Source organism: Varanus komodoensis, unplaced genomic scaffold, assembly GCF_004798865.1.
Source record: "Varanus komodoensis strain SLA01 unplaced genomic scaffold, ASM479886v1 scaffold14_1, whole genome shotgun sequence".
NCBI classification, from domain to species: Eukaryota; Metazoa; Chordata; class Lepidosauria; order Squamata; family Varanidae; genus Varanus; species Varanus komodoensis.
The window spans coordinates 7549088-7565641 of NW_025335438.1; the positions used below are offsets into that span (position 1 = coordinate 7549088).

Below are 16554 nucleotides of genomic sequence, written 5' to 3' on the forward strand. Positions count from 1 at the left end.
TAGTCCAACATTCTGTTCACACAGTGACCTGGCAGATTTTTCTAAGAAACCCACAAGTAGGGCATGAGTTCTATAGCTCCATCCTAATTATGTTTCCCAGCCCCAGTTCTGCATTTGAGGTCATTTATTGCCATTTTAATAGCTTTGATGGCCTTATTCTTCATGAGTTCGCCTAATCTGAAGTTGATGACCCTCACTACATCTTGTGTGAATACATAGTTAACTATGTGCTGTGTGAAGATTTTCTTTCTTTTATCTTATCTAAATCTCCCACTCTTCAGCTTCATTAGATGATCCCAGTTCTGGCACTATAAGAGAGCAAAATATGTGCATTTGCTCTTTCCAGGCTTTCGTGTTCAAGCCACCCAGAGATTCTATTAGAAGTAGAGGGGCAGCATGAAAAAATAAATAAATCCTAAAGAAGCTATACTCAAGTTCAGCATAGCTAAATATTTGACTTAAGGTATGGTCTACAGTTGGGAATATATTGCATTGCAATGAGGAAGTCATTGTGACCTAGGAAATAGCCTGAAGTGCCAAACACTGTTGGTGCAACCTTCAAGGCATCAAGGCTGCTTTGTAGGTCCCAACAGTCAGGAATCATATTTCTTAGGTGACATATATAGGATTACACTGAATGCCTTAAAACTTTAGGGTTTGAGCCTTTTGAGTATTGCTTGTTGTCTAAAGAAGTTTCCAATAATAGTTAAAAGGCATTGTTTAGCAATTCCTTTATTTCCTCCTTAACATTTTCTGGTAGGAAGCACATAGAAAATGTGGGAGGATTAACTAATGGAAGACAATGTCTGACCATCATGTAAAATTTCATAGAAAAGGCAGGGTAAGTGCACAGTAAAACCCTTGTCTTGACAACACAACACACATATGACATGGAGCCACTATATTTTCTTAATTAGACCTGAACCAAGCAATGCAGACTTACTGAGACAATCATCTGTATATTGTGACTTCACCTGAAAATTATAAAATAATTTGTTTACAAAATAAGGCTAAGATCATTTGGTGGTTTTGACTGCATTGACTATGCTAAACTGGACAGCTTAAAACTTTGAAATGCCATCATGTCTAGATGGTTAGCCAGATATGGACATAGAAATATTATAACTTTTTATTAGTAGCCAGCAAATAGGCATCTGTATGTCCAGTTATCAGATTTCTTGCTCACTAGAGTATTATCTAAATATACAAGATAAGCAGAGCTGTTTATCTGAGAATACAAATACTGATGACCCAACCACAGACGTTATGCAAACGATAAGGATATCTTTGACGCTCAGGTTTGCTTGACTACAAGATGGTGCAACTTGTGTCCCAAGTAGCTGAGCTTTTCTTGAGCATTAAAGCATATGACAGCATCTGTTTTTGGGGGGCCAGCCAGGCAGATAACATGTTCAGTATGGCACAGGGCTAATTTTATGTTTCTCAACTTGAAACATTCTGTAACTTTCTTTGAACTCATTGTAAGATCACCGAGGCCATAATATAAATTTTCATCTGCATTCACGAGATAAAGAACATTAACTATTAATCGAACATTAACATTAACTGATACCACATATGGGGTGAAAGCTGGACAGCAAAGAAAGGTGATAGGGAAAAAATGAATTCAAAGCATGGTGCTGAAGGAGAACCTTTTGAATACCCTGGACTAACAGAAAGACAAGCAGATGAGGTCTGGACCAAATCAAGCCAGGATTTTCCTTGGAAGCTGAAGCTGTTGTGCTTCAGGCACATCAAGAGAAGGCAATAATCACTGGATACTCATAATGGTAGGGAAGGTCAAAAGCAGAAGAAGACCAGCTATGAGATGAACTGATTCCTTAAAGGAATGATTTGAGCAGGGCTATCAAGAACAGGACGTTTTGGAGGGCATTCATTCATATGGGCACCATACGTTGAAGACAACTTGACGGTGCATAATAACAAATGCCACTGATATTAGTCAGTGACTAATGCAACAGTGAGTTTAGCTCTGCTCAGAAATTATTACTTGCATATAAACTGATACATGAGTAGGGAACTGGGATATGACAACCAGCCTTGTAAAAAAGATGAATACCTCCAGGGAGGTGGTCTGATGATGCAACAGTTTTTATGTAATTCCAGTGAATGTCCTCACATAAATTGTTGTATATACAAAGGCTCTGTCACTGCAGACACTTGTGCTGGATATGTGGATAGTAGAGACAAGACTAGCTGATGCCTACTGGATCCCTGCTCATTCAGTGTCCTCACTTGAACAACCATTTCTGGCTAGTTTATTACATTGGAAGGGGGTATGCAGAAACATTAAATTTAAATGTTACTACTGACATTCTTATTGTAGGGGGATACAACTGGACAAAATGCTGCTCCGAGTAGGTTGAATAATACTACAGTCGTCACCTGCAGTTCAGATAAGGTAATGTTAATTTTCTGGAGTAAATAAGTTTCTGTGAAGTAGTGTGATGTGACCTTCTTCTTCCCTTTCTGTTGCCTTAGGTTCTGCCCAGAGTGTCAGTGAGGTCCTTCCTTCCTCTCTGTTTGGGGCAGCCATGCTCTAAGCCCAGTGGAATTAAATTTTTTGGTTCAAGAATTAGGTTGGGGCAGATCACAGGATGAGATAGAGAATATCACTTGTAAATGTTGAAACTGAGCTATCCACTCATAACTGTACTGAGATTCTGCCATTCTAACAACTATGGGCTCACAAGTCAGATCAGCTTTGTCCTGGTCAGCTGGTAAATATCAGTAAGAATTTTGCATACTGTTCAATTTCCAAAGATAACTTTTTCTGAAACTTAAGGGAAAGAAATTGGGTATTTTATTTTGTCTTTCTGTTCTTAAATTTTCACTTGTTTCTACTATCCCAAGCAATTATTGGTTCCAGTAAGCAGTGCTTACTGTTTCCTTTGGCTGGAGAGATCATGGGAGACTTATGAAATCTTTTATTTAATTCTTTTTAAATTACACTTTACAAATTGGGCATATAATTTAAGCATTTTTACAAGAATAAATCTCTGCATCACATAAGATTCATGGAAAACAAGATCAGCATTTGCAAATGTTTGTTTTTTCATTCAAATCTCTTTTCTGTGTCACCATAATTCATTCCACATGTATACCTGCATGAACACACACACACCTTGTTTGTCCTCCTTCAGCTGAATGGGTTGAGAAGAATGAGTTTATCTTTTCAAAAAATTCTCTCCATATTCTAGAGCAGATTTTCTTTCTTTCTTTACTAGAATGCTGAGCACTCTATTAAGAGGATAAAAAGCAGTGGCTTGGAGAGGTGTATGTGTGTTAGAAACAATTATTTTAAAACATTATTTTTAAAGATTTTTGTTTTTAAACAATTATTTTAACTGTTCCCAGTTAAACATACACTGGGTTATACACAGATTGGCATATGAGTTACCAGAGTTTAATTGCAACAGTCTAAACCTGGTCAATTTTAGAGAGACTTGGTGAAAAGCAACCACTTAAAAATTCTTATTTTACAGATAAAGAACACTGAGGGGTCAACAGCACAACAGCAGCCATACTAGGAATTTTTCCTTTTGCATTTTACTCACTTTTGTTAAAGTAATGGAAATCAGAAAGCCTTGTAAATCTACTGTAAATCACCCATAGAGATCTACCTTCTGCCCACCCGTTCTATTTCTTGCTATTTTGGCCATTGGTATATATTTGCTTTAAAAAGTAAATGGCTAGCAGGCTTGGTTATCCCAACCATTAAAGGACTAGAAACACCATTCTGCCCATGCACTCACCATTACTATGCTTAATTTTCTCTTGCTGAGATACTGAATTCCTTCATAGTTATCAGAAAGTAATCCCTTTTTCAATATGTAGTACTCTAGCTTGGTGCTTAAAGTTTTTCTCTTTAATTTAAAATGAAACCTGAACTGAATTTATGACTCTTTTATGAAAGCTTCCTTTTCTTTGAAAACAAGAAACTTGTAGTGAAAATATCTTTGCATGCTGTCTTTAAGCAGATCATTTATGCTATTTCTTGATGGTGGAAGTCAGAGACTGATAACTTACCATAAGTGATGGGGATAATGGACTGATGCATCTGAGTGCTGTTTTACTTCTGATTTATTGTTTTTATTTAAATTTAGAGGTTTATCAATAATTTTCCAGGGGAATGTTCAAAGAATCAAAATTACATAAAGGCATTTAACAGAAAGGCATTAAAAGTAATACCACTTAAAAGATCAACATAAACCCTATAAATAGATACAACATGGATTAAATTGGAAAGATTTAACAGCCTGGGGTGATTCTTCATTTGTGCTGAACGACTAGCAAGGTAGATGCTGAGTATGCTTCACTGGGGAGAGCATGTAATAGTCAAGAATTATCTTCATGCTGTAGCCGTCTAGGCCCAAAGCACTCCAGTCAATAACCAAGCCAGCTCCAAACAGGAATAAAAACACACCCATGAAGGCAGAAGTGAACAAAAATGCATTTACTGCTGTATTTGGTGACTAATAAAAGTTTAAAAGGTGGCTTCATATGTAAATAATTTGATTATAGCGCTATCACTAATATGGTCTATTAAATATTTATGTTTGGTGGATTATGATTTACATTAGGTATTTGAACACCCCTGTATTATAATTGACTGTAAATGCTAAAAGTCAAGCATGTTTAATACTATAATTTTCATGTTAGATTTCAATAGTTAAGCTATAAGAATTGCTAAATTCTCTGATGGTTAACTGGTTAAGTAGGGCATTTAAATTACATAGGCTCACATTGCCTAATTAGAAGTAAAATGTTTAAGTAAAACCTAAAGCCAACTTAAAATTCACTTCTTAAGGGTTAACAAGAATGTGTGTAATCCTATGCCCTCCAAGGTTGCCTGGAGGGCCATTGGATTATTCAGAGGCCAGTGCTGAGTTCTTGCTACCTTGGTTCCAGGACTCCAGCACTTGAGTCCTTGCCATTCTTACAGCCCCACACCAGCTGAATCATGTTAACTACCTCTCTAAGGTTGCAACTGAGCTCTAGAAATGAAGGTAAGGGATGAGTTGGGGGAGAGGGGTGTCCAGAAGGAGGCTAGGGACTTACACTGATTCCTATTGGTGACCCTGTCTCCTCCTCTCTCCTCTCCTGAACACTTAACCTAGACAGCAGAAAATGTTTACCTAGATAAAATAAATGTTGCAAGATGCAACAGGGATCACTGTCACACCTTATGGGTGCACACAAGCATCTGAGTTTGGAGGCTTACATGCATCTGAATCAGAGGGCATTAGATTGTTCTCTTAGATATTAAAATAATTTTAATTTAAAAGTAGTTCTAAGTTTTAAATTCAAAAAATAATGCTAATTCAGGGATATGGAACCTACAATCTTCCAGGTATTATTGGACTCCAATTCTGTCAGCCAGGGATGATACAGTTGGTCCTAAATATTTGTGAATCACAGGTCCTGCACCTCTGTTTGAAGTCCTAAAATTCAAACAGACCCATAGTTATCAATGTCCTATGGTATGAATCCAGACTGTGTCATTCCTAGAGAAGACCCACAAAAAATCAGTGGGAAAAGTTAGCTATGGCTCCCACTGATTTCAGTGGGTCTGCTTTGCCTATGTTTGTCAAATCCCTTCCTTCAAAGGACTTTTATAATTTGGGTCAGTCTGGTCTGGGATGGAACAATCATGGTGAAGTTTATCACACCACTTAGTGATCAAACCAATCAGTGAGTTCAGTCTACAAAACTTTGATGAAGCCCAGCACAACTCCAATTCATTTTAAATATATTTTTTACAGGAAAGATCCATATATTGTATGGCACAGTGTCTTAAAAAGTTATCTAATCAAACTATCCCACATGAGTTAAAGAACAGCATGGATATTGTTTCAGAGCAGACACTGGAAACCCTAAAAAAGGTATGTCTCCAAAAAAGCATTTGGTTTTATTTGTTCTTGAAGTCTTTCTTTCTATGTGCATAGCAATAAATGCCCAAGGAGCATAAAAGAAACTCTGAATAAAGACAAAATTTACTTTGAAAAGTTTTATCACATTGTTACTATCAGGATAGTATACTATCAATGATACTAAATTGAGTGGGGAACCTATGATCCTCTAGATATTATTGGACTTTCCTTGGACAAATTCAAAGCTTCATGTGGTGCACAAACTGGTTGTACTTTTAATTGTTCAAGATTGTTTCCTTTAAACATTGCATATGAAGATGTACCTGAATTATAGCAAGTTAACATACACATCGCACCCCAACAATGTTTTGTTCTGGGGCCCCATTCATGCTACCTGATTGTTAATACCAAGATTTGATTCACTGTATGATGTGACCAATGAGAAAGCTGGCAAGAGTGCTTTTCTCTTTTGGCACCCCATCTTGGTTGCATTTGTTCACAGCTGTATTACATACTCCTCATAGTGTATGATATGGGAACAGATTCTCGGGGCTAAGAACAGCATCCCACTGCAACAAGTTGGCTGTTTAGCAGTGATTTAAAATGCATCCAAGACTCTAGCCAGTATTAAATCTCTACAGGTGTGAAAAATACAAAATACACAGAAAGTATATACAGCATAATAACCAACTGTTTTGTGTTTTTAATGTAGAACTGTAACAGCACCAACACTCAAAATGGAAGATGTACGAGGCAGAACAGATGCAAAAAGAACATTTGTATAAAGAAAATAGTTGATGGATTAAAATCATGTTGGATTCAGTTTATCACTTGAGTTTTTAAGAGGTCACTACAATAGAGAAACTTTGTGGATGATGCAATGCACAATGGGGTTTTTTTCCAGATCAGAGTATTTTTCTGAATACAGTTATGCACTGCAAGTGTATCCTCTCTGCATATGCAAATATTCTCTGCCCTAGGTCGTGAGTAAACTTGTAATTTTGTTCCTGGGAAGAAGACATGGAAGAAAAAGTTGAAAGAATATAAACTGGACCTTAAACTTCTCAAGGAAGCTGTCAATGTCAATGGAAGACAGAACATCCTACTGGAACAAAAAAGAATTATCTGTACTTCACCAGTCCTTAGAATTTATCTACCCTTTAAAATAACCCCTTTAGTCATAATACCATTTTGTCTTATGTTACAAAGAGCACAACCTACCAAATCAATATGATTTTATTAATGTATACAGAACAGTTCCAAACATGTTTTAGGAAGATTCCCAAGTAAGTTTTAAAAATATTGTACTTAATGGATTTGAAAACATTTTAGTTTAACAGAAGGATGGCACTTTGAAGAATGAAAGCTAAAGGGCAAAAGGGCAATGCAAGTGAGGTAGAAGTAAGGACTATGGCTGTAGAGAAAGCATTGTTTTGTCATGTACAGTCAGAAAAATTCTTACAGAAATACTCAGGAATTGCTCAAATTTGACTTCTTGGGTGTAAGCCATGTAATGTAATAAAGCTGTGTAACTTAAAATATTAATACATTTTTATAAAATTTTATTGCCTTTGTATAGCTAGAATGTGTATTTAATTTAACAAATGCATTTACAGTTGTCTGTAGGTCTTGCAATTTTATACAGCTAGGATTATTTAGTTCTGAAAGTATCCATAGGGATTAACACAATGTTAAGTGTTTAACAAGGTTTAGCTGTAGTTTCTATTGCTAGCTTTAGCAGAATATTAGAAACTGAAATAAAGTGTCTGCCTGAAGGCAAAAGGTTGCTAATTGATTGTTGAAACTATATAGATGATTTCACTCTCAGGGATTAAACAAGTAAATTTGGGACCCATTTACAATGCTAATAAAATACTATGATAAAAATGTATAGCTACAACATACAAAAGCCTTCTTGTTTCTAAGGTTATTCAGTGTCTATTAAAACTTGCATACTCTTCCTTCAGACCCACTATTACCATTTTTTGACCTTCCAACTAGTCTTATTTATCCACTTGTTCACACAAATTAAATGGTTATGTATTGACCATTTTCATGCTGTTTCCCTCTCAAGTAGGTTAGGGTTTAGATGACACAATGAACCACACCTGAGCAAGAAATTATGAAAATGGTGGTGGGCTCACATCACTTATTAATCCACCATGGCTTATTTGATCATGTGAAATGGTTCTTCGTTCAAGCTAGTAATGTATGCTAGACCACTGTTACAGCAGTTCCATAGACTGAACGAAGAATTTACAGGAAATGAATGGCTTGGGTGTATTTTTATTCACACTTGATGGCATAGGTTTTGACCTTTAAAGCCTTACAAAGAACAGGACTATCTTTCCTATGTGGTCTGCTTCAGATTCTCGGTTTCTTCCAGATTCCAGAGACCAGATTGGTGGGAGCTAAACAGTGTTTTCAGTGAAAACACCCTATTTATTACATATCTACTATCCCAGTGTTTAGATGCAGCCTTAGGGCTGGCTGGGGAAGAGGTGACAAGTTATCAGATATGCCTGGAAAGCAACAATCAGTAGGGAAGATTGCACTGTCCACTTACTGTATAGATAAGGCTTCGGCAAGGGGCGGCATAGAAATGTTGTTATAATAACAACAACAACAACAACTGACAGAGCTATCCTATGGCTATGTAGACAGATTCTTTGGATTACCAGATCCAATGTCAAAACGGCGCTCAAGACTATGGGAATGGGGCTCAGGACCCTTCCCTCACAGTTGACACAGAAATAATGGTACTGGCTGCTTCTCTGAGGTGATGAACTTGACCTCATAGAAGAGGAAACTGGGGCCATTGGGAAAGGATTTTTCATGATAGCACTCTTGCCCCTTTCCCTTATCCTCTGTAATACCACACTTCGCAGAAGCAGAGTATCACAGGTACACCTGGGTTCTAGGCTCTGCTCAGCCATGGAGCCAATTGGGTCACTTTGTGCCAGTCACAGACTCTCAGCCCAACCTACCTCACAGGGTTGTTGTTGTGGGGATAGGTTTGAATAGGAGAATGATGTAAGCTGCTTAGAGTTCTTTTTAAAAGTGGGATATAAATCTAATAAACAAACAACTATAGTTCTCTGGGTTCAGAAGCTTAGAGGCATCACTGGATTATATCCTAAGTCTGTTCTTCAATATTTTAAAAAAGCAATCAGTTGTTGATTTTCTTGGTTCTATTCTTAATATTAAATGATTTTAGGCTGATTCCATTACTGGTGCTGTGGTTTTAAACTGAATTTATTACTTTCTTATTGTGTTTGATCAAGTTTTATTTGTAAATCATTTGGAATATTTAATATAAAAACAGTAAGTGCATATTTTAAATAAAAATTAAGTACACCTTTGAAGGGTATTGACTTGTTACCTATATAGCCTTAACTGTAGACACACCCACTTAACAAACATGACAACTATAGCTCATTCTACTGCACATAAATACTTATTCTCCCAATTATTTAGCCTCATTCTGTTTTGTAACAGAATGTATGCCAGCACTTGGTAAGGGCAACCAACTTCTTCATAATTTTATTTTTCCCCCTTACATCAAGATAAGCAACGACCTCATTTCTAGTTATGCAGAAACCTAAACAAAAACATCTTGGGGTAGTGATTCAATTTTAATATTTCTTTGATTCAAGTATTATTTTTAAACTTTTGTATACTTTTGAATGTTTTAATTGAGTTAATTTTAATACTGTGAGCCACCTTGAGTCCCAATCACTGGAAATAGGGAGGACATAAATAATATCATCTCTTGAATTGTGCTTCTAGCCTGTCCCACCATTAAAGTTCAGGTTAGCTTACAATACATAAAACACATACATTATTCAATTAAATGTAATTCTACATAAAGCAAACTAAGAACTCATCAAAAGCTTAAGCCTACTACCCACCAAAATGGAAGGAAGATTCTAACACATCATAAGGTGAAGCTTTGCTCAGTCTCCAGGATAATGGAGTTTGGCAAAAGCTTTCAAAACTTCCAAAAGTCACATTATGTCTGCCTTGCCAGGGTCCATTGTGCTTGCAATATCTCATCCCAACACTACCTGGCCACCAAACAAGATCTAGAGCTTGGGGGCTGATATATTGGCAACATAGCTCCTGCCAAGAACATCAGTTAAAAGAACCCAAACCACAATATGAAGACATAATAGATTTTCTTTATGCAATAATTGCTTTATTGTTAATGAAGGACTAGATAACACATAAGAAGCATTTACAGACTCCTTTTGCATTTAAAGACTAATGTTCACAATAACTTCAGTAGAAATTTATACCTTGCTGTTACAACAAGCATGGACAATATATTTAAGCTATAAGGCAGACCCAGTAAGAAATATTTATTGGTATGTAGGTGTACTAAATATGAAAACATTAAGAAATAAATATGTGGGATCTTTGGTGAATGAAGGTGCATAATAAGTCTAATCTAAATAGCTGACACCCAAAATATAACAAAATCCAAGATGAATCTCAGCAGATCTAAGCAGTGTCTGCAGAGCAGTAGCAGTAGTAGCCTCAAAGTACCAATCTATCTCTTACAAAATGCCAAAGATGAAGTGGGATACAAGAAACTTTAGCTAGAATTCCATCATCATGTTTGAATACAAATTAGATAACCAAATGCAAAGTGAGATCTCTGTGCCACTCTGTCACAGGGGAAATAATGGGTACACTTTTTTTTAAAGCACAGAAATTATTCTGCAGGGAAAAAACACACAAATATACCCTGAGTGAAATCTTGAATATACTGAGTTCACCTGTTTATGAGCATCAGTATTCACAGAGAAAATAATCTGTCAAGGTTAGGGTTAATATGTGTGAGTGTGCAAAATAAAAATTAAAATGACTATGAGAATGCAAACAAGAGTGAAGGTGTTATCCAGTTGTCCTTGAAGTTATGGGGGGACCTACTGACTGAATGGATTGCACCCTGAACTTTGTTACCAAGTTGGACAAATGTTGATCTAGTTGATCTACTGTTTTTTCTAGGAACTGAAAAGCACAAATGAATACATGTTTTGATACATGTTTTTCTCCTTAGTATTCTGAGGATTGTGAGATATTATAAAACATTACCTCTAAAATGTCTCCTTACTAGCTGGGATTTTAAGAGCTTTATGTGCAGGCACAGTACTTCTGCACAGGCAGGGGCTTGTCTTTTCCACCCAAGCTTCAGGAATGTGTTTTGTTTTTTGAGGAGCTGAAAAATCTGAAGTCAGATATTGGGATCCTGACTGTCTGTGTCCACTGCACAGAACAATGTAATTGCCCTGTTACATCTTATTAAATGGTCCTCAGTAATTAATCTTTGTTGTAAAAGGGCAGGTGCTCTGCAAGAGATCTAAACAGAAAATGAGACAAAACAAACAAATGAAAAACCTTTCCCAGTATCCTTAATTGATTGTGATTATTTTACACAGTAACAACTGCCATTTTAAAACATTGTATTCTGTTCTGAAACAATATAAAATTATTTACTGATTTTAAGACTGTCTTCTATTATTATCAATCTCATTTTCATTATAAATGACATTGTAAGGATCTTTGATGATACTCTTACATTTTGCTATCACAGACCAACTCATATAAAACAATTCTATGCTAAATAGGATCTTAAAATGTGGCTTCAAATACTAAATCAACCCACATAACAATCCTTCTATCTGGTTAATCATATGAGCCTTTGCAAAGAAGCAGTAATATGATTTGTTGGGTCTATTAAGATAGTCACATTTTAAAAGTGCAACTTTTAATATTCTTTTTATGCCTCCTCCCATAAAATTAAAATATAAGCAATAAGCAAAATATTGCAATGGACAGTATATAAAACTGGTGGGAGGCAGATGTAATCTTCATAATAAAAATTAAAAATGGATCTGGACTGAGCACATGAGAAAGCAATACAGGATAATGTGTGCAAGCCCCAACAAAATTCTATACATCTTGGTCACTTAGTTTCAGTATTGGTGGTTTACTACATATGCCTACTATGAACATACCCACTCAGTATTATACTATGGCAGAGTAACAACCATTTTGCTAGAAACTGAACTTGGTCACAGCACAACATTGGGGCAGAATTTACAACACTTTTTTTCAGAAAATCTTAAGATCCACAAGTACAATTCCACACCAATGACCTCATTAATGCTAAATGTTTAGTTGTACTAGAAAGGAGAGGCAGGAATAAGAACTTGACCAAATATATTTCCAGTTGCTTTTAGACACACTGAGTCAGCTGAAAAAGACTGAAATCTAAAAATATATTGCCAATTATGCAGTGGTCAAATGCCACAAATGGCCCTGCTGAAAGCTTTAATTGTTACTATACCTGGAGTGGCAATAGTTTAGACATACTGGTTTGGATAAAAAATGATCCAACTAATTTTGGGAAAGGCACAATTAAATGTTACAGGAATCATCTCCATAGGAAAAATAGTTGCTGTGAAAATGTAAACTAGTAGTAATATAACAATCTAATTTTGATGCAGGTTAAGAGCTTCAGTGAGCATTTATATTCCTTCTGACACTAGTTCCTTTTGCTTTGGCCTCAGAAGGTACAAAAAACACCTAAGAAAAAGATATTGCAAAGGCAAAAAATGCATTATTCCATTGTCAAATTCTGAAACATCCATAAAAATTGCAAAAAAAAAAGTGTCATCTATTGCTATTATTATCTTACAGTCCACGTAACAACTGCAGGGCTCTCTATAAGGGTGGAAAGTGAAATGATTTAGGTCGCATTGAACAAATATATTGGTGTTTATGATTGTAAGCTAGAATTCTAAGTGCTTATTCAATTCTATTTGAGGAATTTTATGTAAAATATGGCAAGGAAAAATCTTACACTGTACATGAGGAAGTGTTGTATAAAATTCTTTTAGATGCAGCTGCAGAAAAAAATGTGCCGATCTGTAAGCAGAATTATAGAGTAGAAAAGATCAATCAATCTGAACTGAAACTATCTCAGTTGTTAATAAGATTTGTGAGGAGACACTCATTAAATTACCGGCTAACTTAAGAGCATCAGCCCATATTCTCTTTATATATGAATTCTTTATTAGAATCTAGAGTAAATTATTCAGGATTAACACCATGAGTTAATAAGAGACATATGGATATAATACTAGTAGGATTCCAAAAACAAAAACAACACTCCTACCTCTTGAGTTAATATTTTCCCTAGTAACAATATTTCTAACAGTGTCTCAGGAATACTTTCTTGCATGGCACAGCATTTATATACAGTATATTTATATATTTATATAAATTACTTCGCAACCAAAAAGAATTGCTCTTAGAAAACTGCTATTGTGTTTTAGCAAGAGTTCTGATGAGAAGGTTTAGCACAGATTTCCATGCAACCACAGCAAATGAAGAGCTTACTGTCTTTTATTCTATTTTAGAGTATGTGTTCACAAAACCATTCTTCGGACTCCACATTCACAGCAGAATTTTGCAGATTCAACTGGGTATCTAGCGCCACATTCATAACAAAATTTTGGTAACTGCAAAGGTGAGTTGCCTTCACTTGATTTTGAAGTTCCTCCATTAACTGAAGATGAACAATCTCCACCCTCGTATCCAGTTCTTCTCAAAGCATTAAAAATTAAAGGAAAATTATTACAAATATTAGCTAAATAGTAATTCTCTATACCTGATTTGCAAAATATTCATTTTAACATTTTCATGTAATAGCTTTTGAATACTGTATTTTTCTAAATATGCAAGCTTTTTACAAAACCTCAAAACAAATGACTTCATAAAATTAATGGTAGGTTGTATAAAGCAATTGAACAATTGAGATTAGGCCAACAAATTAAACTGGACCATCCTTTATACATTTCAGTTGTTCCCTTCAAAAACTGTTGAATCAAGTTAGCAACCACCAACCAAGTCTAAAAGAGAATCTAAGGATCAAAAAGGAGGTGAAAGGGAAGTTCTGTGTATAGGATCTCACATATTTTTGTTTTATTAATTAAAAGTCCCTAAGATCAGAGAAGTGATGCTCAGAGAACATGTTTAATCCTCTCTATCCATGTTATTTTCCTTGGTGCAAATACTTCCTCCTAAAGCTGGGGCAAAAGGAAGAGAAATAGAGATGTTAGTCTTGTCTGTCTGATTCCTAAAACTAAAAGCAGCAGAGTGCTAAGGAAGAAAGATTTAAACAATTTGTCCGAGAGAAACATTTCCCTGTGTTTTTTAAAATAGTCCTGACAGAATATAAAAAGAGCAAAGATGGATCAGATCCTGGCCTATCTAGGTCCGTATCTTGTGCAGTGCAATGAAACTATGAACTATGTTGTGCAGGGGAACCCAAGACGGACAGGTCACAGAGGATAGCTCTGACAAAACGTGATCCACTGCAGAAGGAAATGGCAACCTACTGCAGTATTCTTGTAATGAAAACCCCATGGACAGTATCAAAAGGCTAAAAGATATGACACCAGAAGATGATGCCAGAATATGTCCAATGTGCTACTGGGGAAGAGGAGAGGTACAAGTAGCTCCAGAAAGAGTGAAGTGACAGGCCACTCAGTTGCAGATGTATCTGGTGGTGAAAAGAAAATGTGATGCTGTACAGAACAATGTTGCATAGCATTCTGGAATGTAAGAACTATGAATCAAGGTAAGCTGGGCTCAGTCAAACATGAGATGGCAAGATTGAACATCGACATCTTGGACATCAGTGAACTAAAACAGACAGGAAAGGGTGAATTTAATTCAGATGACCACCATATATACTACTGTGTGCAAAAATTCCTTAGAAGAAATGGAGTAGTCCTCATAGTCAATAAAATAGTGGGAAAAGCAGTACTGGGGTACAATTTCCAAAGCAATGGAATAATCTCAGTTCAAATCCAAGACAAACCATTCAACATCACACTAGTCCAAGCCTATGTCCCAACCACTGATGCCGAAGTTGACCAGTTCTATGAAGACCTACAACCAGAACCCACACCAAAAAATGATGTCCTTGTCATCATTGGGGATTGGAATACAAAAGCAGGAAGTCAAAAGATAACTGGAATAACAGGCAAGTTTGGCCTTGGAATACAAAATGAAACAGGGCAAAGATGAACAGAGTTTTGTCAAGAGAACACGCTGGTCATGGCAAACACTCTTTTCCAATAACCCAAGACACAACTCTACACATGGACATCACCAGATGGTCAACACCGAATTCAGATTGACTATGTGCATTGCAGACAAAAATGAAGAAGCTCTAGACAGTTCATAAAAACAAGACCTGGAGCTGACTGTGGCTCAGATCATGAGCTTCTGGTTGCAAAATTCAGGCTTAAATTGAAGAAAGTAGGAAAAACCACTAGGCCATTCAGATGTGACCTAAATCATATTCTACCTCCATACAGTGGAAGGTGACGAATAGATTTAAGGGATTAGATCTGGTAGACAGGTTCACAATATTGTACAGGAGGCAGCAACTAAAATCATCCCAAAGAAAAAGAAATGCAAGGAAGCAAAGTGGCCATCTAAGTAGGCTTTACAAATATCTGAGGAAGAAGGGAAGCGAAAGGCAATGGAGAAAGATACACCCAACTGAATGCAGAATTCCAGAGAACAGCTAGAAGAGATAAGAATGCCTTCTTAAATGAACAGTGCAAAGAAATAGAAGAAAACAATAGAATAGGGAGGACCAGAGATCTCTTCAAGAAAAGTGGAGATATGGAGGGAACGTTTCATGCAAAGATGGGCATGATAAAGGACCAAAATGGCAGGGACCTAACAGAGGCAGAAGAGATTAAGAAGAGATGGCAAGATTACACAGAAGAACTATACAAGAAAGAGCTTAATGTCCCTGATAACCACAATGGGGTGGTCGCTGACCCAGAGTCCCACACCCTAGAGTGTGAAGTCAGATTGGCCTTAGGAAGCCTGAGCAACAACAAAGGTAGTGGAGCTACTCAAAATCCTGAAAGACAATGCAGTTCTTCCTTCTAAGTTCCCCTCATTCCAGCAGATCACAAACATGTCCTGGGCCCAGTGTTCTTCAACATCTTTATTAATGATTTAGATGAGGAAGTACAAGGAAAGATAATCAAATTTGCAGATGATACAAAACTGGGTGGAACAGCAAATACCCTAGAACACAGAATGAAGATCCAGGGTGATCTTGATAAACTTGAACACTGGGCTGAAAGCAAAAGAATGAGATTCAATAAGGACAAGTGCCAAGTCCTCCACCTACGAAAAAGAAATCAAATACATTGATACAAGATGGGGAATACATGGATCAACGGAACTGAAAAAGATCTTGGAGTAATTGTGGACAATAGGCTAAACATGAGCCAACAATGTGATGCAGCTGCCAAAAGGGCAAATGCTATTTTGGGATTCATTAACAGAAGTATTACTTCCAAATCATGAGAAGTAGTAGTTCCTCTATGCTTTTTTTAGTGGATAATTTTATTAGAATCAACTGTTGTTCCTGCACTGGAAGGCCATCAAAATGTCCCATCAACTTTCATTCTTCAAGTGAAGGAATTCCTTACCAGACCTATTATCTTTATTCGAGAAAGCATCACTGCCTTTCTATTCTGTTGGCTCATTCGCACATGATTTTTCTGGTACCACAGCCTGAGTCATTGAAGCTTTATCCAGAGTCCAGAGAGAA

At 36.4% G+C, this 16554-nt stretch overlaps 1 protein-coding gene across 3 annotated transcripts in view; it reads right to left on the reverse strand.

The window, feature by feature from the left end:
• Positions 1 to 10070: 10070 nt before the first annotated feature.
• ZC2HC1A (zinc finger C2HC-type containing 1A) overlaps positions 10071 to 16554 on the reverse strand; it is a 58397-nt gene continuing 51913 nt past the window's right edge. For 2 of the 3 annotated variants that reach the window (XM_044424502.1, XM_044424501.1), the window contains exon 9: positions 10071 to 13508. In XM_044424502.1, coding sequence (XP_044280437.1) covers positions 13334 to 13508 — 175 coding nt within the window. In that variant the 3' untranslated portion in view covers positions 10071 to 13333. Of the gene's footprint in view, positions 13509 to 13568; positions 13994 to 16554 lie in introns of those variants that run through there. The other variant, XM_044424503.1, reaches the window with a different exon arrangement.